Source organism: Chelonoidis abingdonii, chromosome 11 (genome assembly GCF_003597395.2).
Source record: "Chelonoidis abingdonii isolate Lonesome George chromosome 11, CheloAbing_2.0, whole genome shotgun sequence".
Classification (NCBI taxonomy): Eukaryota; Metazoa; Chordata; order Testudines; family Testudinidae; genus Chelonoidis; species Chelonoidis abingdonii.
This window is the reverse complement of record NC_133779.1, coordinates 25,093,271-25,115,775: the sequence shown is the minus strand read 5'-3', so window position 1 is coordinate 25,115,775 and position 22,505 is coordinate 25,093,271. Positions and strand designations below refer to the sequence as shown.

General features: G+C 59.7%; 4 protein-coding genes across 5 annotated transcripts in view; 2 read left to right on the top strand and 2 right to left on the bottom strand.

Annotated features, from left to right (window-relative positions):
- The window catches only part of LOC116836046 (uncharacterized), a 441,820-nt gene that overhangs the window by 177,268 nt on the left and 242,047 nt on the right, over nt 1–22,505 (bottom strand).
- Nucleotides 1–22,505, top strand: part of LOC116836047 (uncharacterized) — a 445,785-nt gene that overhangs the window by 216,786 nt on the left and 206,494 nt on the right.
- The window catches only part of LOC116824745 (uncharacterized), an 864,335-nt gene that overhangs the window by 743,992 nt on the left and 97,838 nt on the right, over nt 1–22,505 (bottom strand). The window lies entirely within an intron of this gene.
- Nucleotides 301–14,753, top strand: LOC116836055 (alpha-2,8-sialyltransferase 8E-like). Its single transcript, XM_032799419.2, is given in 10 exon segments — nt 301–564; nt 3,548–3,641; nt 5,170–5,284; nt 6,706–6,783; nt 8,202–8,286; nt 8,888–8,953; nt 8,956–9,035; nt 10,585–10,713; nt 12,649–12,735; nt 14,291–14,753. Coding segments are annotated over 10 exon segments (1,461 nt in total).

The following is a 22,505-nucleotide window of genomic DNA, read 5'->3' as shown; positions in this document are numbered from 1 at the left end:
GGACTGAATGACCATCCAGCCGGGGATGTTCTCCGAGACGTGATTTAACCTGCAGTTTACTCCATCCACTGCTACAAGCCTGAACTAAGGACTTTGCCATAACGTGTATGTAACTGATTCCATTTACCAATTCTAGCTCTCAGCTCTATCTTTTCCCCTGTACGAATAAACTTTAGAGTTTCGATTCCTAGGGATTGGCAACAGCGTGATTTGTGGTAAGATCTGATGTGTATAACGAGAAGCGAATCGGCAGGGCTCCCTCCGGCCAGGGATGTAGCCACTTTCTTGAGCGGCCTCCTAATGGACGGCGAATTCGGGCCGAGACAGGTGGGAACATGCATTGCGGGTGGTCCCGCGCCCCACGCCAACGCGCCGGCTAGGGAAGCGACCTGGGGCTGCCGCTGGTATGGAGCGAGCAGCGCAGGACTGGGAGTTCTGGTGCGCAGATCGGACGGAGGGCCAGGCATACGTCAGCCCCGGAGCCAGAGGCGTGCTGGAGAGTCCCTGAAGGCGCCGTCCAGCCGCGCTTACGTGGACACCCTGCGGAAAAACCCGCAGGGCAAGGTTTGGGTGACGCAGCAAGTGGGACTCCAGCAACCATTTTTTTCTGCCTCCCCCGCGGGCAGCTTCACCCGCTTCGCCGACTGGAGGTTCATACACCGCGCCAACTAAACTAGCGTCCCCGCTCTATGGAGCCCCTCCGTCACGGGAACCGGGACAGCGCTGCAGAAGTGCGGGTACACCCTGGAGACTGCCCACGTCCTGTGCAGCGCAATCGCCCCACGCCAGAGCCTGGCAGCTGCGCCACAACGCCGTCCAGGACCGCCTAGTGAAGGCCATCGCCCGCAAAAAAAAAAAAAAAAAAAAAAAAAAAAAAAAGAAAAAAAAAAAAAAAAAAAAAAAAAAAAAAAAAAAAGAAAAACAAAAAAAATTAGAAAAAAAAAAAAAAAAAAAAAAAAAAAAAAAATAAAAAAAAAAAAATAAAAACACCCTTGGTGAGATTGCAAAGTCAACCGCACCATCCCCTGGCCCGACAGCCCGCTGCGCAACCAAAGACCATCGTCGACGGACACGAAGGACGCGAGAATATAAGATCAATCTAATAGTCCAACGCTGACATCCTCGTCTTCTATGGACGTAGAAACAGAGACCCTCAGGCGATTTAGCGAAGCCCGAGGCCCGTAAAAAATCAAAAATATTTAGCCCCCTGACATGACTACGTTGCGGGCAATAGGGCTACGAGGTTTACACGTCACCTACTGATCTCAGAACATATTGATCACAGATGCGCTAGGCTGGGCGCCTGAAGGACCCCTTGTACTCGTAATACTAACTTGTACTTAGCGGCCTGATAGGGTGGGCCGTCGCTGATGCGCGAGCATGAGACGTTTTGATGGTCTCGGACGCTATCCGGTGTCCAGGGACATCTACACCGAACACATCACGGCCACCGCTACATCGTACAGGAGTGAGACCGATGTGGCTCCTCGCTACCCCACGGGGGGAGGGGAAACCCTTACAACCCCCTACATAAACTAAATCCCCTGAAAGATCAACTGTAACCACCGACTCATGGATACATCCCTGACTACTTATGGTTCCCCTGTTCCAATTACCCGGCCTTGCTTGCTCTGAGATCAGTGACTAATGATGGTGTAAGCCCATTAGTATTGTAGCGCTATAATACCGTACTCAAACTGACTTCCTCCTACTATACCTTTGATCCCCAATGCCACCTCACCCGCACAGCTATGGTGGGACAATTATGGGGACATTACAGACTGTATGTACTATATGCTAACCCATAACCAAATACCAGCGTCCCCCCATACTCTGTGTGTTGCCCCCGATGACTAATGACTGACATGCCAAACTCTGTGTATCATCCTTATTTAAATATTCTCTAATAAACATGTTGACCTGGGTCTGGGGCTTGGCCCTTTGGAATCGAGAGAACCTTTTTCTTTTACTGGGGTGTTGGTTTTCATAACCATTCATCCCCAGGACGAGTGGCACTGGTGGGAATACTGGGAGACTGGAGTGTCTAAGGGAATTGCTGGGGTGACTTGTGGTTGGCCAGTGGGGTGACACCGAAGTCTGTTGTCTGGCTGGTTTGGTTTGCCTTAGAGGTGGAAAATCCCCAGCCCTGGGCTGTAAGCAGGGGTGAGCTGGAGCCGGTTCGCACCCGTTCGCGGGAACTGGTTGTTAAATCTAGATGCCCTTTCAGAACCGGTTGTTCTGGGACAACTGGTTCTATAAGTCGTTTATATAACGAAGGCTCAGGCAGCCACCCACCCCGCCCCGGCCCCAGCTCACGCTCCCCCTCCTCCCCAAACGATCCGCTGTAGGGGGGCAAGGAGGGTCCAGGGAGGCGTGGCAAGGACCAGCCCAGCCTGGCTGAGCGGCTCCCTCCAGCCTGGCTCCCCTGGCCCCAGCTGAGTGCCCCAGCCTGACCCCACCACCCCGACCTGGCCCCAGCCCGAGCCATGTGTCCCTAGCCCGGCCCAACTCGGACACCGCAGTGCCAGTGCTGGCCCCGGCCAAGCGGCTCTGGTCCTGGCTCCGGCCGGGACCCTGACCCAGCCCTGGCCGAACAGACCGGGACCCGGACCCGGATCCAGCCGAGCGGCTCCAGGCAGCGCAGTAAGGGGCGGGGGAAGGGAGGGGGTGTTGGAAGAGGACAGGGGACTTTGGGGGGTTGCGGGAGGGTGGATAGGGGTCGGGGCAGTCAGAGGGCAGGAAAACGGAGGATTGAATGGGGGCAGTGGTTCCGGGGGGGGCAGTCAGGAAGAAGGGGGGCTTGAATGCGGCAGCGGGGGGCTGTCAGGGGCAGGGGCTCAGGGGGCAGTCAGGGGACAGGGAAGGGGGGTGGATGGGGCAGGGATCCCAGGGGTGGGTGTCAAGAAACGTGGAGGGTTGGATGGGGCAGGAGTCCCAGGGGGGGCATGATCCCCTCGTGGGATGAGGAGGAGGGAACCTGTTGTTAATATTTTGGCAACTCATCACTGGCCGTAACTGCCCTGTTTTAAGCGCTTTGTCCTGAACTGGTGCCCTGAGTTGGGTCCCGCGAGAGCCAGCATCGTTACACCATCAATTCATTATTTCCCCGGAAAGGACATTGGCCGGATAAACACGCAAGCTTTGTATTTGCAGACACACCAAGGCCAAGTTGTTAAAAATAGATTAATAACCTAAATAAGCCACATTCTGCAATGTCCCTGTCAGCATTATATTTGCGTATTTCTAATCAGTCGATAAGAAAACTGTGTCATCTGCAGCAACGCAAACACAATTACCTTCCCAAGCCAGCTGCCTGAATGGACGCGGGACAAGCTGCGGCTACGTCCGCTTGCACAGCCCATTCGGTTGAATGCTGGCATTCGAAACGTTTCCTCTCACGGTTTTTGGACTGCAAAGTCATTGACGATGTCCTGGAATGAGACGCTCCGGGGTCGGTCGCTTGCGAGGCGCAGAGCCCTTTGGGCAGAGAGCTTTTCTTGCAGCCGTCCCTCGTCGCATCCGTTTCTTCATCCTCTGTCCTCCCCAGGACGAAGCTCGAGTGAACATCTCAGCCACACAGAGCGACAAGAAGCTACGGGTGGGAAAGAGAGAGCATTTAGCAGAAAACAGGGACTGGGAAAGTGAGAAAAACTAGCCTATATTCAAAGAATTATAATCAGTGTTGAATAACCTCACAAGCACAGAGTTTGAAATAACTTGCTTGCCGAGTACTCAGAATATTTTGATATATTTCTATCTGGCTTCACTTCTCTCAAACTCCTCGGTTTCTCCTTTCGTCGGCACTCTCTGGTCTTTACGGGGAAGGTTCCCGAAACGGCCGGGGAGAAGCCAACGCACTTTCCCACTAAACCCACGTCCATAAGACGATGCCCTGCAAACTCAGCCTCGTGGGGCAGAACGTGGCGTGTGCTCTAAACTCCGCAGTCGCACGGCCGAACGGAGGGAAAGAAAATGGCCAAATGTTGCAACGGTGGCCCCCCAAAACTGGACACATCCCTGCGAAAAACAAAGGGGAGTGGGATGTGGGGGGAGACCGGCTGAAAAATTGCAAGGAAAAATGAATCTAAAACCTACAAGGGAAAAACGCTCCTGAAAGGTTCTGGTCAAAACTGAAACAGCTCCACCCACAGAGAATCCAGGGCTGAAAAATTGCTGGGTAAAAAGTGAGGGGGGGAAGAAACGGAAGAAATTTCTGGCTGAAATATGGGGGGGGGGCAGAAAATGAATGTTTGAGACTAGAACGTTCCCAGCAAAAAGCACCAGAAAGTCTCAAAACGCTTCCAGCCCCACGGACCTGGTGTTTCAGGGGTTCCCCTGGGCCGAGAGTCTGCGGTGGCTGGATCGTGCCCGGGGAGGCAGTGCCGGGAGACGCCGGGGACGGAAATCCCCTTAACTCAGCCCATTCTGTGCTGCAGCCGGCGAGGTGTCAGCGGGACCGGGGGCGAGGGGGGGAAGAGAGGTGGGAAGTGTCTGGCTGGTTGCCCTGAGAGGTAGGCAGGGCCCTGCCCAGATACTGGCTAAGCATCTGCAGGTGTCTGTTTTGCTTGACTCAGAACAAACAAAAGTGAAGACTTTGACACGCCCGGGAGACACCCAGACTGTGGCTTCCCGCAGCCCCGGAGGCCGATAGCAAGGACCTGGGGCCAGAGGTGAACTTGGCTCTGAAAGCCCAGTGCTCAGAGGGAAGGGAGGGTCTAGGGGGTTAGACTGGGGGGCTGGGAGTCAGGACTCCGGGGTTCTCTCCCTGGCGCTGGGAGGGGAGCGGTTAGAGCAGGGGGCGCTGGGAGCCAGGACTCCTGGGTTCTCTCCCTGGCTCTGGGAAGGGAGTGGGGGCTGGTGGGTTACAGCAGGGGGGCTGGGAGCCAGGACTCCTTGGGTTCTCTCCCTGGCTCTGGGAGGGGGTGGGGCTGGGGGTCAGAGCAGGGGGGGACTGGAGCCAGGACATCCTGGGTCTCTACTGGCGCTGTCGAGGGGAATGGTGTCTAGGGTCCTCGCTCCCAGCCCTCCTTGCTTCTAACACCAGCCCCTACTCCCCTCCGCAGACCGGGGAGAGAGGCCAGGGCGAGGAGGCGGCACCCAGGGGGCCGGTGCCCGGTGGATCCCCCATGGTGCTGAAGGTGTCATCCCCTTGCTCTGCTCTCCCCACAGTTTTGAGCGCCAGGGGGTCCCCAGAGGATTGCTGCCAGAGACAGAGCTGGGGGCTGGTGCTGTGTGTGAGCATCACCCTCAGCTTCAGCCTCTCTGTGCTGTGGAGGCGTCAGAGGTGAGTGAGTGGGGCTGGGAGCCGGACTCCTGGGTTCTCTCCTGGCTCTGGGAGGGGATGGGGCTAGATGGTCTAGAGCGGGGGGGGCTGGGAGCCAGGACTCCTGGCGTTCTCTCCTGGGCTCTGGGAGGGGTCAATGTGCAGTGGGGCGGTGGATAGACGGAGGGGGGAGCCAGGAGTTGTGTGTTTGGGGGGGCATCAGGTGAGTTACGCTCTGAAGCCCTGTTGGCAAAGGCACCCCAAGATGGGGAGCCCCCAGACAGGCTGGGGGAGACCCTGTGGAAGTCAGAGCTGTGAGCTGGTCTGTGTGGGGCGGTGGTCCGTGGGGGTCACTGGCACATCCCTGGCCCCCCGTCCCCCAGAAATCTGTGCTTGACAGCCGGGCGCTCAGAGCCCCCAGGACAGGTCCTGCAGGACGTACCCCTGAACGCCGCCTTCACCCCTCAAAGACACTGCCCCAGGGAAATCGATCCCATCCTGGAATGGGCCCCGCAACCCCCCGAGATAACCTGCTTCAGTAGGGAAACAACCCCCCCAGCACCCCCTTGCTGTCACCTCCCCTTCCCCGAAACCGACCAGGGGAATCATCAATCAATCGCAGCCCGAACCCCTTCTTCCGGCCTTCAAACCACCCCCCAAGCTCCCCACAGACCCACTGCTCACAGCAGTAAACGTAAACCTTCCCCCCCCGCCCCGCAGGCAGCCTGGCGAAAGACAGGGGAAACTGAGGCATGCAGGGATCAGACAGAAACTTCTCCCTTCCTCCCTCGGGGGTTTCACGGGATCCTGCTGCCCGGCCTGACGCAGGTTTTCTTTACTAGACCCCGGCCTCGCTCGTGGGGTTCGACACGGTGCTGCGAAGCCGGTGCCAGGGCTGGGTGCCCCAGGGGGCTGCTGGGGGGGGTCATGGCTGGAGCGAACCTGTGTGGGGCAGGGAGGCTCCCAGGGAGCGGGACTAGCGGCATTAACCCCCGTCTCTCTGCCCCCTAGCCAGGCGTCCCAGCCCAAGATAGTGTCGGCGCGGGCCCCCCAACATCCCTGCCTGACCGTGGCCCACTTCAGGAACCCCATGTGCGTGGGGGGAGCAGGGGGGAGGGAGGAGGGGCTGTGGGGGTACTGGCCTCTGACAGACCCAGTGAGTTAGGGGGGCTTGGCAGGGAGTGGGATTCAGTGGGGCAGAGGGTGGGTGGGGGAAGGAGGCCATGGGAGGGATGTAGGGAAGGGAAGGAGGGGAAGTGGGGGGGAGGGTCTAGGGGCTTGGTGGGATGTGGGGAGGGGAAGGAGGTGCAGGGAGAGGAGGGGGAGGGGAGGAGCGGGGGCTCTGTGAGACGGGGAGGGAGGCGACAGAGGACGGGGTGCTAGGGGGGCCCTGTATGGGAGGGCTCTTCTGGCCATGTATAACCCCCCCTTCCCCTTTCCAGCCCTGAGGCCCCGGTGATGGGGGCAGAGCAGTGCCGGGGGCTGGCGCAGAACTGGAGCGCGGGGACCCTCCCCGCCAGGTGAGTGAGGCGGGCGCATCCTGTGGCCTCGGGGCAGCCCCTCCAACCCCCCCACACCGGTGCTGGGGCCTGGGGGTAGATTACACCCAGCCGGTCCCTGTACCGGTCTCACCGCGGAGCCCTCCGGGACTCCCCACAGCTGGACACCCCGAACCCAGTGATCACTGGGCCCTCACCCCACGTCCAGCCCCAAGTCCCCGGCAAATTATGGGTTTTCAAATGATACCTCACACGCCATTCTTTATACAAATCTTATCAGGACAATAATGATCAGCAAATTATGGGTTTTCAAATGATGCCTCACAAGCCATTCTCTGTACAAATCTTATCAGGACAATAATGATCAGCAAATTATGGGTTTTCAAATGATTCCTCACATGCCATTCTCTGTACAAATCTTATCAGGACAATAATGATCAGCAAATTATGGGTTTTCAAATGATGCCTCACATGCCATTCTCTGTACAAATCTTATCAGGACAATAATGATCAGCAAATTATGGGTTTTCAAATGATGCCCTCACAAGCCCATTCTTTATACAAATCTTATCAGGACAATAATGATCAGCAAATTATGGGTTTTCAAATGATACCTCACATGCCATTCTCTGTACAAATCTTATCAGGACAATAATGATCAGCAAATTATGGGTTTTGAAATGATACCTTAAAAAGGAGGTGAATGTAGGGAGTTGCAGACTGGCACCAGGACAAAGAAATCAGCGAGTTATATGCAGGAGAAAGCCAGTGAACGTCCACACGCCAGCTAAATCCGAAGAGTGACCGCGCTGCAGTGATCTGTCGGGTCAAAGTGTCTCCAGAGCAGCCCTGGGGGTCTGTGAAGCCGTTCAGAGTCTCTGGTCCCTCTGAGTTCAAACAGCCAAAAAGACGGGAAATTTCCGGTGGTTCGTTCAGCTTCCAAGCTCACAGGCCGAGCCTCCTGCCACGTGGCGTTTCCCGGGGGCGACCGGGCCACTGACCAGCCCTGTGTGTGTGATGATCCCACACGGCTCAGCTCATTTCGTTAGTCGTCAGCATCGGCCGGGGGGCGAGTCCCCGTCCCCGGTTCCGAGTTCCCAGCAAACGTTGGCCCCGTTGTGAAGCAAAACTCCCGTCTCTCTCCCCTAGCCTGGGCCAGAGCCGCCGCGAGTGCGAATCCTGCCGGCAGCAGCTCCCAGCCGCTCACAGAGGCTAACGGCGAAACTTTCATGTTCGGGGCAGACCCACACCTGCCCTGAGCCAGCCCAACGCGCCGGAGGGCTGGGCCGGCTCCGGTGACAAGTGTGTCGGGTCTCAGCTAGCGCCGGTAGCCGGGGCCGCAGCTGGCAGAGGGGGCGGTTGATAGTGGGGGGCCCCTGGGGGGCGCAGTGAAGGCGGAAAGGGGGGCAGAGCCGTGACTCTCTGTGTTTCTGTCCCAGGCGGGACCAGGACTGGATCCTGAGGCAGCTGAAGCTGGTGCAGAGCTGCCCCTGGGTGCACAATGCCAGCGCCCTGGGGCAGTACAGGTACCCCCCACCCCTAATGCCCTGCCCCACCACTTCCTCTCGCTTCCACCCCCACTGCCCTGCCCCCTGGCTTCCCCTTAACCCCCCACCCCTAATGCCTGCCCACCACTTCCTCTTCGCTGCCACCCCCACTGCCCTGCCCCCCTGCTCCAACCCCCACCCTAATTGCCCTGCCCAACCACTTTCCTCTCGCTTCCACCCCCACTGCCCTGCCCCCGCAACTTCCTCTCCCCCCCCACCCCTCTGCCCCCTGCTTCCTTCTTCCCCCCACCCGCCAGTGTCCCTGCCAGCCCCATTTCCTCTCTCCACCCCCATCCCTTCTGCCCCTCGTTTCTCCCCCCGCCCAGTGCCCTGCCCGTCTGCTTCCCCTCCCCCAACCCTCTGCCCCCTCACTTTTCCTCTCCCACCCCCACCCCTCTGCGTTCCTGTCCCCACCCCAGTCCCTGCCCTTACTTCGTGCCCCCACCTCTTGCCCCCTCCTCCCTGCTTGCTGCCCCAAATACCTCTTCTCTATGCCCCTCCATGCCCTCCCCCATGCCCCACCCCTCTGCCCTGCAGCCTCCGACTACCCCCAGTGCCTCACCTCTCTCCCCGCACAGCGGCAGCAGCTGGGGGCTGCTTGTAACGCTTCAGCCGACCTTGGGTGTGACCCACAACACACCCCGGGCTGCCGGCTCCCGATCGTCTCGACGCCGAGCGGCGCAGAAGCACCCCGGTGAAGGAGGAGCTGCTGAGATGCTGCCGCAGGTAGGGGGCACTGGGCTGGGGGGGGGGTGCCGGGTGTGTTGTAACATCGAGTGCCCACCCAGGAGCTTGGCTGCATCTCAGGCCCCGGCGCGATGCTACGTCCTGTATAAACAAGCCCCCCACGCCCCACCCAGAGCTGGCTGTATCTCAGTCCCGCGCAATGGGTCCCTTTACAAAACAGCCCCCACGCCCCATCCGCGAGTTGGGCCGCATCCAGCGGGCGATTGGGCTCCCTGTTATAAACAGCCCCCCACGCCCCACCCCAGAGCTTGCTTGCATCTCAGCCCCGGGCGATGGGGTCCCTGTATAAACACCCCCCACGCCCCACCCCAGAGCAGGCTGCATCTCATCCCCGGGGTGATGGGGTCCCTGTTACAAACAGCCCCCCACGCCCCACCCCAGAAGTGGGCTGGCATCTCAGTCACCGGGCGATGGGTCCCTGTATAACAAGCCCCCCACGCCCCACCCCAGAGCTTGCGCATCTCAGGCCCCGGGCATGCGGTCGCCTGTATAAACAGCCCCCCACGCCCCACCCCAGAGCTGGCTGCATCTTCAAGTCCCGGGCGATGGGCCCCTGTATAAACAGCCCCACGCTTCCCACCACAGAGCTAGGCGCCATCTCAGCCCCCAGGATTGGTGTCCCTGTATAAACAGCCCCCACGCCCCACCCAGAGCTGGGCTGCATCTCAGGTCCCGCCGAGCTATACGTGAATGATGAAGGTGATGGGTCCCGTACAAACAGCCCCCCAAACTGCCCCACCCCGAGCTGGCTGCAATTCAGTCCCGGTGATGTGGTCCCTGTATAACAGCCCCCCACGACCCCACCCCAGAGCTGGCCGCATCTCAGCCCCCGGGCATGCGTCCCTGTATAACCAGCCCCACGCCCCACCCCGGAGCGGCTGCATCTCAGCCCTGGGCGATGCGTTCCCTGTACAAACAGCCCCCCATTGCCCCCCAGCAGCTGGGCCGCATCTCAGTCCCGGGCGATGGGTCCCTGTATAAACAGCCCCCCACACCCCACCCCAGAGCTGGCCGCATCTCAGGCCCGGGCAATGGGTCCCTGTACAAACAGCCCCCCACGCCCCACCCCAGAGCTGGCTGCATCTCAGCCCCGGGTGATGCGTCCCTGTATAAACAGCCCCCCATGCCCCACCCCGGAGCTGGCCGCATCTCAGCCCCAGGCGATGCGTCCCTGTACAAACAGCCCCCCACGCCCCACCCCAGAGCTGGCTGCATCTCAGCCCCGGGCGATGGGTCCCTGTATAAACAGCCCCCCACGCCCCACCCCAGAGCTGGCTGCATCTCAGCCCCGGGCGATGTGTCCCTGTACAAACAGCCCCCCACGCCCCACCCCGGAGCTGGCTGCATCTCAGCCCCGGGCGATGGGCCCCTGTATAAACAGCCCCCCACGCCCCACCCCAGAGCTGGCCGCATCTCAGCCCCGGGCGATGGGTCCCTGTATAAACAGCCCCCCACGCCCCACCCCAGAGCTGGCTGCATCTCAGCGTTGAGGGGGGGGCCTGTGCATGGTCGGTGGGTGCTGACCCAGGTCCCCTCCCCCGCAGGGCTCCCCGTTTCAGGGCGCCCCCTACGAGTGCTGCGCCGTAGTGGGGAACGGGGGGATCCTTCGTGACAGCGGCTGTGGCCCCGAGATCGACCGCGCCCAGTTCGTCATCAGGTAACGCCGGCCGGGTGGGCGGGACAGGGCAGGAGCAGGGGGAAGGAGGGTTCAGGGTGAGTGGGGCGCAGTGGGGCGCAGTGCGGAGCTGCCTGTGGGAGCCAGCTGAGGTCACTCAATCAGGGTGAACTGCAAACAGCCCGGGGGCAGACAAACCCCAGACACTGGTGGTTATTTAACACTGAGATTTACCAACCAGCCGGAAACAGCTTCTCTAGCACCTCCCTGGTTACTCAGACGTTCAAACCCCGCAGGTCCCTTCAAGTGCCCAGCCTCAGGCCTGCGGCCAGACGCACACGGCAGAGATGCGGCTGATTCCTGAAAATCTGATCTCCTCATATAACAGAAAAGGTCCTTCCCATCCCACAGGATCAGCCACACACCCAGGTCCAATTACAACTTCGATCGTACCCCAAATACCCACCACAGCCAGTTCTTATTAACTCAGCTAAAATGTGTTAAACAGCAAAGCGAGAGTGCTGGCTACAAGCTCAATCTACAGACAGACCCGAATTCAATTCCTGAGGTTCAGACACGGCAGAGAGGAGCTCAGAGCTGCCAAACGTCCTTTTAGAAACAATCCTGAGGTTCCAGCCCAATGGCCATTTTCAGGGTGACCCCAGTCGGTGACTGGGGATCTCAATCCTTGTGCCTGAAGGTTTCCCCCCCTCGAACCCCAGAGCGGCTCGGAGATGCAGCCGGATCGTGGCCCAGGGTTTGTATCCGTTTCCAGCAGCGTCTCGGCCTGAGAAAACAATCGGCTTCGCTCTCCTTCTCCCGACCAGCCTGGCCATTAGCCCAGGGGGATTGACCCATGAAACGGGTCACAGACCGGTGACCCCAACCCCAAAGAGACACACACACAATGATCCTAGTTCCTGCCAGGGTCTTCCCAAATGCGAATGCTCCTGATCTGAGCTTTGACTCAAAGCCCCAGCGCCAGACGAGACCCGTTTGCTGCCATCCCAAGCCCTGAGCAAACACCCCCCTTTTACCCCTGCCCACGCGGCTGCATGGCCCGGCTCAGGGCGAACGAGCCCCCCCATGGGCAGGGCAGGCTAGGGGGTAATTAACTCCTTCTGCCCCTGCCCACGTGGCTGCATGGCCCAGCTCGGTTCATTTCCAGATCTTCCTAACCAGTTTTTAAAGGTTGTCTCATGGGTCAAGTTAGTCCGGGAGTTAATTAACTCTTTCTGGTCCTCTTATCCTTTAATGAGATATTATATTAGACTCATAACGTCACGTGGGGTGCAGTGTGGGGGGCTCAGGGAGAGTGGGGTGCAGTTGGGGGTCAGTGCAAGTGGGGTGCAGTGGGGAGCTTCAGGGGGAGTGGGGTGCAATGGGGGGGTCAGAGGGAGTGGAGGGCTCAGGGAGAGTGGGGTACAGCAGGGTTCAGGGGGAGTGGGGTGCAATGGGGGGCTTCAGCGGGAGTGGAGAGCTCAGAGAGAGTGAGGTGCAGTGGGACTCAGGTGGAGTGGAGTGCAGTGGGGGGGTCAGAGGGAGTGGGGGGGTCAGGGAGAGTGGGGTGCCGAGTGGGGGGGTCACGGTGCAGGGCAGGGGGTAGCCGGTTGAGGCGAGGGGGCTGTGACCCATTTAAAAGGCCAGACTGTGGAGGGTGGTACCAGGGGAGGACGGTGAGGGGGGGACGGTAGCCCCCGGCCCCTCCCCTTCTGCCCAAGGCCCCGCCCCTCTCCATCTGCCCCCTTGTGCCCCCCTCCTGCGCAGGAGCCCACAGCACCCCCACCCGGGCCCAGGCCGAGCTCTGGGAACGCAGGAGGGGGCGGGGCTGGGGGCGGATCGTGGGCGGGGCCAGGCTGTGCGGGAGGCTCCGCCCACCCCTGCCCATGGAGGGGGGGTAAGACGTGGGACACCACATGGGGTGGGGGGCACCGGGGTCCCCTGGCTGCTCCCCAGCTCACCCCACTTCCTCCCCAGGTTCAACCTGCCCCCCCTGAGCTTCGCCGCCGACGTGGGCACCAAATCGAGCATCGTCACCATGAACCCCAGCATCCTGCACGCCCGGTACCAGGGCACGAGCCGTGGGGGGAGGGGAGCCCCGATGGGCACATGGAGGGGGGATTGGGGGGGGGATGGGTCGTAGTGGGGCCCATGGGGGAGCCGGGACCGGAACTGGGGGGATGGAGGGGCGAGCCCAGCTAGTGACCCATGGGGGAAAGGGGTAACCCAGTTCAGAGTGTGGGAGGGGGAAACGGGATCTCCGGTTGGCCATAGGGTCACCGGGGGATCGGGGCAGAGGAGGCCCAGCCCCCAGCTCTCCAGTCGGCCGTAGGGTCACCGGGGGATCGGGGCAGAGGAGGCCCAGCCCCCAGCTCTCCGCTCGGCTATAGGGTCAGCGGGGGATCGGGGTCAGAGGAGGCCCAGCCCCCAGCTCTCCGGTCGGCCGTAGGGTCACCGGGGGATCGGGGCAGAGGAGGCCCAGCCCCCAGCTCTCCGGTCGGCCGTAGGGTCACCGGGGGATCGGGGCAGAGGAGGCCCAGCCCCCAGCTCTCCGGTCGGCCGTAGGGTCACCGGGGGATCGGGGCAGAGGAGGCCCAGCCCCCAGCTCTCCGGTCGGCCGTAGGGTCACCGGGGGATCGGGGCAGAGGAGGCCCAGCCCCCAGCTCTCCGGTCGGCCGTAGGGTCACCGGGGGATCGGGGCAGAGGAGGCCCAGCCCCCAGCTCTCCGGTCGGCCGTAGGGTCACCGGGGGATCGGGGCAGAGGAGGCCCAGCCCCCAGCTCTCCGGTCGGCCGTAGGGTCACCGGGGGATCGGGGCAGAGGAGGCCCAGCCCCCAGCTCTCCGGTCGGCCGTAGGGTCACCGGGGGATCGGGGCAGAGGAGGCCCAGCCCCCAGCTCTCCGGTCGGCCGTAGGGTCACCGGGGGATCGGGGCAGAGGAGGCCCAGCCCCCAGCTCTCCGGTCGGCCGTAGGGTCACCGGGGGATCGGGGCAGAGGAGGCCCAGCCCCCAGCTCTCCGGTCGGCCGTAGGGTCACCGGGGGATCGGGGCAGAGGAGGCCCAGCCCCCAGCTCTCCGGTCGGCCGTAGGGTCACCGGGGGATCGGGGCAGAGGAGGCCCAGCCCCCAGCTCTCCGGTCGGCCGTAGGGTCACCGGGGGATCGGGGCAGAGGAGGCCCAGCCCCCAGCTCTCCGGTCGGCCGTAGGGTCACCGGGGGATCGGGGCAGAGGAGGCCCAGCCCCCAGCTCTCCGGTCGGCCGTAGGGTCACCGGGGGATCGGGGCAGAGGAGGCCCAGCCCCCAGCTCTCCGGTCGGCCGTAGGGTCACCGGGGGATCGGGGCAGAGGAGGCCCAGCCCCCAGCTCTCCGCTCGGCCGTAGGGTCAGCGGGGGATCGGGGCAGAGGAGGCCCAGCCCCCAGCTCTCCGGTCGGCCGTAGGGTCACTGGGGGATCGGGGCAGAGGAGGCCCAGCCCCCAGCTCTCTGCTCGGCCGTAGGGTCACTGGGGGATCGGGGCAGAGGCGACTGAGCGATGGGACGGCCGTGGGGGGGAACTGGAGCGGCTCTGGGGGACGGGCTGTGCCAGGACGGCGGCTGACGGGGGCGTCTCTCCCTGCCCGCAGGTTCCGGGGTCTGGGCCGCTGGCGCCGTCCCTTCGCGGAGGCGGTGGGTGCCTACGGGGCCGCGCTGCTCCTCGTCCCGGCCTTCAGCTTCGCCGCCTACACTGCGGTCTCGTTCCAGGCACTCTACACCCTGGAGGACTTTGGCTCCCCGGCCCGCACCCTCTTCATGAACCCCGAGTACCTGGCACGGCTGGACGGGCACTGGCGCTCCCATGGCCTGCGCCCCAACCGCCTCTCCTCCGGCTTCATGCTGGTGAGCTCCGCCCTGGAGATGTGCCGGCACCTCACCCTCTACGGCTTCTGGCCCTTCCCCAGCGACCCCGAGGCGCGGCCCCTGCCCCACCACTACTACGACAACCAGCCCCCCAGGTCGGGCGTTCACGCCATGCCCGAGGAGTTCACCCGCTACCTGGGCATGCACCTGCAGGGCGCGCTGCGGCTGCATCTGGGGCGCTGCCCGTGAGGGTGCGGCCCGCGGCCGCGTGCAACGAGATACGGTGGCGGAGTGGCTGGATGCGGAGGACCCAGCTACGGCAGGGGCAGACTCTTAGCTGGGCCCAGCTGATCCCAGCATGGGGCTGTAATGAGGCTGGTTCTGGTGGGACCCAACTGAGAGCGCCAAAATCAGGACAAATCGCTTCAAGCGGGGTGGTTACGGCCCAAGGCTGGGGGGTTTCCTCCCCTAAGGCAAACCAAACCAGCCAGCCAGAGAGGACTGCCTGGCCACAGGTCACACAGACAAAGAAGAGGCAGAGCTGGTGAAAGATCCACAGACAGAGCGACGTGAATTCAGTTCTTGAGGTCCAGCTACACGGCAGAGATCAGTCTGTAGCTGCCGAAAGGAACAGCTGTGACAAAGTTCCTCCTCGACCTTGGTGGGTCCTGCGTGTATTGGCGCGTTCACCCGCCTCACAGATTCACCCTGTGGGTCGGGAAACAGCCCAGAGACCTTCCCCTCTGGGAGAAGCCACAGCCCAGGTCAATTCCTGCTGTGTCGGATCAGGAGTTGGGAAATTTGGGGGGAACCCAGGCCCACCCTCTACCCCGGGTTCAAGCCCAGGGCGCTTAACAGTTGTGTGACAGCTACGACTCCTCACGGCCTCCTCCTCATCACAGGACCTTCCTCCTGGTGTCTGATAACGCTTGTGCTCCGCAGTGCTCCAGCCGTACGCCTACTCACGCTCAGCTCCTTGCACGCCCCTTGCTCCCAGCTCCTCGCACACATGCCGCAAACTGAAGTGAGGTCCTCTTTAAACTCGGGTGCCCTGATTAGCCGGCCTGTCCTCATTGATTCTAGCAGTTTCTTCTTAATTGGCTCCAGCTGTCCTAATTAGCCTGCCTGCTTCGATTGGTTCCAGCGAGTTCCTGCTTGTTCTGGAACTGCCCCATTGCCTTACCCAGGGAAAAGGGATCTACTTAATCTGCCAGGGCCACCCGGGGGGGACGCAAGTGGGGCAATTTGCCCCAGGCCCCCCCCACGAGAATTTTTCGGGGGCCCTGGAGCAGGGTCCTTCACTTGCTCCGGGGGCCCTGGAAAACTCTCCCGGGGCCTGAGCCCCCAGAGCTTCTTCCGCTCCAGGTCTTCAGCAGCAGTTCGGCTGCGAGGGGTCCTTCCGCCCCAGGATCCCCACCGACCCCAAGTCCCCTGAATCCTCTGGGCGGCCCTGTAATCTGGGACTAATATATCTGTTCTAACACTCTCCTGTAGCCATCTGGCCCGGCCCTGTCACAAGTCCAATGTCCATATTCAGGGTGACTCCAGCCAGTGACTGGGGATCTCAATCCTTGTGGCTTAAGGTTTCCCCCTCTTGAAACCCAAAGCAGATCTGAGCTGAAGCAGGATTGTGTCTCAGGGTTTTTATACATTTCCAGCAGCCTTTTGGCCTGAAAAAACAATTCTCCTTCTCCCAAACATCCTGGCCATTAGCACAGGGCAATTTATCCATTAAACGGGTCAGATACAGGTGATCCCAACCTGCAAAGAGACGCACTGACAATGATCCTAGTTCCTTCAAGTGTCTTCACAAATGTTAATATTCCTGTTTTGATCTTCGAATCAAAGCCATAGCGATAGACAAGACTTGTTTGCTGACATCACAAGACCCGAGTGAACATCGAACCTCCAGGCCTGGCCACCCCCACGGCCCTGACCGTTAGCCCTGACCGCTCACCTCCCGGTCATGTCTCTGAGAAGACGAGCCACCCAAGAGAGAAACGCCGAAGATCAGGCATGGCCACCAGGTTGACTCCCTGAAGACCTCACTACGTGAAAACGGGAAAGTCCTTGGCTTGGGTCTGCCCCCTCCTGGAGACTTCCGGCCCCCCTCCCGGGGCAGCTTGAGGAATTCATCCGCGCCGTGGGGATTGTTTTCGGTGACTCACTGAGATAACGTGTGCCGGGGAGTAGACCGGACGCCCTGTGTGACGAAGTGGGGGGGTCCTGCACTCAGTATGGGCATTTGGAATATGGAGCGATGCCACTTGGGCTATGTAACACGTCGGTCACGTTCCAGTGTTTCATGAACGATGTTTCCTCGGACACGTTGGGCCAATTGTTATCCGTTTCGATGCCATTTTCGTCTTCTCCGAATACCAGAAGCGACACGACGAGTAACTCATTCCCTGGTGTGTATTAGTCATGTAAGCGAACGCCTGTGGAGAAAAGCGATGATATTTGAGATGAGGGCTGCTCACCATCAAAACAGCAGTTAGAGAGTGGAGACCTCTTTTGAGGGGGGCTGGGTTCCTGGTCCAGATCCTCATCTGTCACAAGAACTTAGAATATCTTCGAACGGCCCCGTTATCTTCACCAACGGCCGAATGCTAGGTCTGATTTCGTCACGTCCTGGCCACGAAACGGGAAAGCAGGCACATTCCCCACCAAAGATGACTATGCCGAGCTGAGATACTGTGCTGGGAGCTTCTAATTTTATTTGTGGTATCAGAGCACAGGATTCGATGACCCCTTTTCAGACACTAATACCGAAAAAACCCCCACAAGTGGCCAGAGTCTGGCTGACGCTTGATGCCTCCTGCAGCCTGGCAGCTTGGCTTTCCATCTGCACGATGATCTACTGTATCGTGAAAAGTGCTTCTATCGTCCAGATGGTCCAACCTCGTTGGACTTCACGGCGGAACTACCTCACCCCCAAGGTTGCTCTGTCATCCTGGGACCTGCTGATCTTTGCACGGAGGTGGCCTGTTTGGTTTCTTTTTGTTCTCTCCCCACGGCTCAGGAAACAGGCTGCCTTGTCCTAAGCCACGTTTTTCAGCCCCACGCATTGCTGGCTGGAATCGTGTCTGATCGGAGCCAAGAATCCCCTTCCCGGCTCCAGCGGGAACTCTTTAAACTCCCTTAGGAACTGAAGTCTTCACCTCTTCAGCCTAGTAGCCACAGACTAACGGGCAGACAGCCATTGGTGCCAATTCTGATTTTGGTGTTGCGGTGGTGGGGGGCAACTTTACCCGTGATTCCAGGGGCTACTTAGGCACCTGAAAACTCTAGTTCTTTGGCAGGTAACTTAGCAGTTCGCTGACAGGAGAACTGTGTCTAATTCCTATAGAAAATAAAGAAAATTAAAAAAATATTAGACCCGCTCAGCTCTATTACAAACACGTTCTGACACCTTGAGGTGAGTCAAGTTAAGAGACACCGGGTAGGTTTAAAATGTTGGTGTCTGTTCTTACTTTGTCACTAACTCTGCGGAGACAGAGAGACCCTGTCAGGACTCCTGGGTTCTGTCTCAGCTCTGGCAGGGGAGTGGGGTCTAGTGGGTTACTGTGGGGGGCAGATACATCTGGGTTCTGTATAAGAACAGAAGAACAGGCCAGACTGGGTCAGACCAAAGGTCCATCCAGCCCAGTGTCCTGTCTGCCGACAGTGGCCAGTGCCAGGTGCCCCAGAGGGAATGAACAGAGCAGGGAATCATCAAGTGATCCATCCCCTGTCGCCCATTCCCAGCTTCTGGCAAACAGAGGCTAGAGACACCCTCCCTGCCCAGCCTGGCTAATAGCCATTGATGGACCCGTCCTCCATGCACTTCTCTAGCTCTTTTTTGAACCCTGTTATATTCTTGGCCTTCACAACATCCTCTGGCGAGGAGTTCCACAGGTTAACAGTGCGTTGTGTGAGGAAATACTTCCCTTTGTTTGTTCTAAAGCTGCTGCCTATTCATTTCACTGGGTGACCCCTAGTTCTTGTGTTATGAGAAGGAGTAACTAACACTTCCTTATTTACTTGCTCCACACCCGTCATGAATTGATAGACCTCAATCCTATCCCCTCTTAGCCGTCTCTTTTCCAAGCTGAAAAGTCCCAGGTTTATTAAGCTCTCCTCATACAGAAGCCGTTCCAGACCCCGAATCATTTTTGTGGCCCTTTTCTGAACCTTTTCCAATTCCACTAGATCTTTTCTGAGATGGGGCGACCAGATCTGCTCGCAGTATTTGAGATGTGGGCGTCCCATGGATTAATACAGAGGTAATATATTTTCTCTGTTCTTATCTATCCCTTTCTTAATGATTCCCAACATCCTGTTTGCTTTCTGACGGCCGCTGCACACTGAGTGGATGTTTGCAGAGAACTATCCACAGTGACTCCAAGATCTCTCTCTCGAGTGGAAACAGCTAATTTAGACCCCGTCATTTTATACGTCTAGTTGGGATTCTGTTCCCCAATGAGCATTACTTTGCGTTTATCAATGTTGAATTTCATCTGCCGTTTTGTTGCTCAGTCACCCAGTTTTGGAAGATCCTGTTGTAGCTCCTCGCGGTCTGCCTGGGACTTCACTATCCGGAGTAGTTTTGTATCATCTGCAATGTTGCCACCTCACTGTTCGCCCCTTTTTCTGGTTCGGCCCAGTCCAGACCCCCGGGGGACACCCCGATTTACCTCCCCTCAGTCTGAAAACCGACCATTCATTCCTACCCTGTTTCCTGTCTGTTAACTGGAGTGCCCAGCTAGGGTGACCAAATGTCCTGATTTTACAGGGACAGTCCCGATTTTTGAGACTTTTTCCTTATATAGGGTCCTGTTACCCCCCCACCTCCTGTCCTGATTTTTCACACTTGCTGTTTGGTCACCCTATGCCTGGGCAGTGCTTTCAGGATCATCTAACGAGCCTTCATTTAATTGAATGCCAAGCCTTGTGACCTTAATCACGCTGCTCCTGGTTATGAATGAACTCCCTGCCCCTTGGGGGCGGAAGCCGGGAGCACCCCAGAACTTACCACTGTCGCCGGAAGGACTAACCTGCTTGCTTGTGTATGTAGCTAGATTTTTTTCAAATAGTTTAAATGTTTGGTTTATTGAAATAGGTTTATAGATTTATACGAAAGTAAGTTTGGCTGCAATGCGAGAGACCTACAGGCCAGATCCTGCATATTAAGCTAAGGAAAAGTTCGCCCCATAAAAGGGGGGACCCACCTTGCTAGAGGGGGCCCGGCCTGGGTTTTCTCCGACCTTTCTACGTTCCCAGGAGACGAGGGTTCCTGAGCGTTTGGGTTGAGTTTTGTGGATTCGGTTTTGATTTGAAGCGAGCGAAGTAAAGTCTAAGTTCGCTCCGACAGCTCTTAGCTCCAGCTTCTCCTAAGTGCCTCGCCGCTCGCTCGGGAAGCGAGGATGCTGCCCCGCCGGAGGAGAGGCTGGGCCTGTGTCTCCCCGCACCGGGCTATCCGGGGATGATAACCGGAGCGTTGCAGCCCATAACACTGTGTCAAACAGCAGCAATGCCACTGGGACGTCATAACTCGGAGAATTTTACCACTGAATCACGACTTCCTTTCTCTTAAGAGAATGTCTTTAGGGCTGAATCTGTCTCAGTGGGAGCTTCTGGTCACCCCCCCCCGAGGGTCCTTTGGAAATTCAGGGGAGCCTGATTCGGGGCAAGAACTTTTATCTCCTGATCAAACAGATCGGGGAGCCTCAACCCCGTGCTGCCCAAATTAACATGATTAACCTCCTCAATCGGACATCGGCACAGCCCGTCGGGGGCTGGGACGTGTGCTGTGAGCAGCCCCCAGGCACGGAACTTGGGGGGAGGAGCCCCCCAAGCCCCCGAATGGCGTCCCCACACCCAGCACCGGCCGATCAAATCCCGGAGGAAGACCTGCAGCGGTTCCTAAACCACTGCCCCGGTGCTGGGTCCCTGCCCTGCTGCAGTGAGCCGGTCCCCAGCCGGGGGGTCGGGATCCGATGGGGGTGTGTGTGTGTGATGGAGTAGGGACTGTCTGTGTGGGGAATGGGAAAGCAGGGGATGTCTGGAGGTGAGGGACAGGTGCTCAGCCTGTAACCCGAGCCCGGCAGGGGGGCGGGGGGAGCACTTGGGCGGAGGAGAAGGGAACAAAGGATTCGGCCGGCGGGAGGAAAGGCAGGACAGTTTGGGTTTGGGGCTGTGGGGCGGAATTCAGGGGATCCTAGCTGGGATCCGAGCACCCTGAACCCCCAGAAGGAGGCTGGAGGGAGGGGTCCCTGACTGTTCCTGTTGGTCCAATAAACCTTCTGTTTTACTGGCTGGAATAAAAGTTCAATGTGGGTCCAGAAGAGGGGTGCAGGCCGGACTCCCCCAGACTCCATGACAGTGTGTCCTGCTGGGGGGGAACGGGCCTGCTCCGTGTCTGTGTTGATACCAGTGTCCTGCTGGTGGGGACGGGACACATGCTCCGGTGTGTGTGTGCAGTGTGTGTGTCCTGCTGGGGGAGGTCCCATGCTCGTCTGTGTGTGTGTGTGTTGGTGTGTGTGTGTGTTGTGTCCTGCTGGTGGGGCGACGCCCTGCTCCGTGCTGTGTGTGTGTCCTTGCTTGGGGGACGGTCCCTGCTCCGTGTGTGTGTGTGTTGTGTGTGTGTGTGTGTGTCTGCTGGGGGGCCGGGCCTGCTGCGTGTGTGTGTGGTGTGTGAACTGTGTGTCCTGCTGGGGGGCGAAGCCCTGCTCTGATGTGTGTGTGTGTCCTGCTGGGAGGGACGGGCCACTGCTCCGTGTGTGTGTGTGTGTGTGTGTGTCCTGCTGGGGGGCCGGCGCCGCTCTGTGTGTGTGTGTGTCCTGCTGGAGGGTCAGGCCCTGCTCCTCTGTGTGTGTGTGTGTGTGTCCGTCCTTGCTGGGGGGGATGCGGACCTGCTCCGTGTGTGTGTGTGTGTGTGTGTGTGTCCTGCTGGGGGGGCCGGCCTGCTGCGGTGTGGATTGTGTGTTTGTGTGTGTGTCCTGCTGGGGGGGCCGAGCCCTGCTCTGTGTGTGTGTGTGTCCTGCTGGGAGGGGTCGGGCCCTGCTCTGTGTGTTGTGTGTGTGTGTCCGTCCTGCTGGGGGGATGGGACGCTGCTCCGTGTGTGTGTGTGTGTTGTGTGTGGTGTCTGCTGGGCGGGCCGGCCCTGCTGCTGGTGTGTGTGTTTTGTGTTGCTGTGTCCTGCTGGGGGGGCCGAGCCCTGCTCTGTTGTGTGTGTGTGTCCTGCGGAGGGTCGGCCCTCTCTGTGTGTGTGTGTGTTTGTGTCCGTCCTGCTGGGTGGGATGGGACTGCTCCGTGCTGTGTGTGTGTGTGTGTGTTGTCCTGCTGGCGGGTCGGGCCCGCTCTGTCTGTGGTGTGTGTGTGTCCGTCCTGCTGGGGGGATGGGACCTGCTCCGTTGTGTGTGTGTGTGGTGTGTGTTCACTGCTGGGGGGGGCCGGGCCCTGCCTGGCATGTGTGTGTGTGTTTGTGGTGTGTGTCCTGCTGGGGGGGGCCGAGCCCTGCCTCCTGTGTGTGTGTGTGTCACTGCTGGAGGGGTCTGGGCCCTGTCTGTGTGTTGTGTGTGGTGTGTCCTCCTGCTGGGGGGATGGACCTGCTCCGTGTGTGGTTGTGTGTGTGTGTGTCCGCTGGAGGGGTCGGGCCGCTCTGTGTGTGATGTGTGGATGTCGCGTCCTGCTGGGGGATGGGACCTGCTCGCTGTGTGTGTGTGTGTGGTGTGTCCTGCTTGGGGGACGGTCCCTGCTCCGTATGTGTGTGTGTGTCCTGCTGGGGACGGGTCCCTGCTCCATGTGTGTGTGTGGTGTGTTGTGTGTTCCTGCTGGTGGGGACGGGACCTGCTCCGCGCTGTGTGCTGTGCATGTGTGTGTGTCCTGCTGGGGGGGACCCTGCTCCGTGTGTGTGTGGGGGGGACAGGCCCTGCTCCGTGTGTGTGTGGGGGGACACAGGCCCTGCACCGTGTGTGTGTGGGGGGGGACAGACCCTGCTCCGTGTGTGTGTGGGGGGGA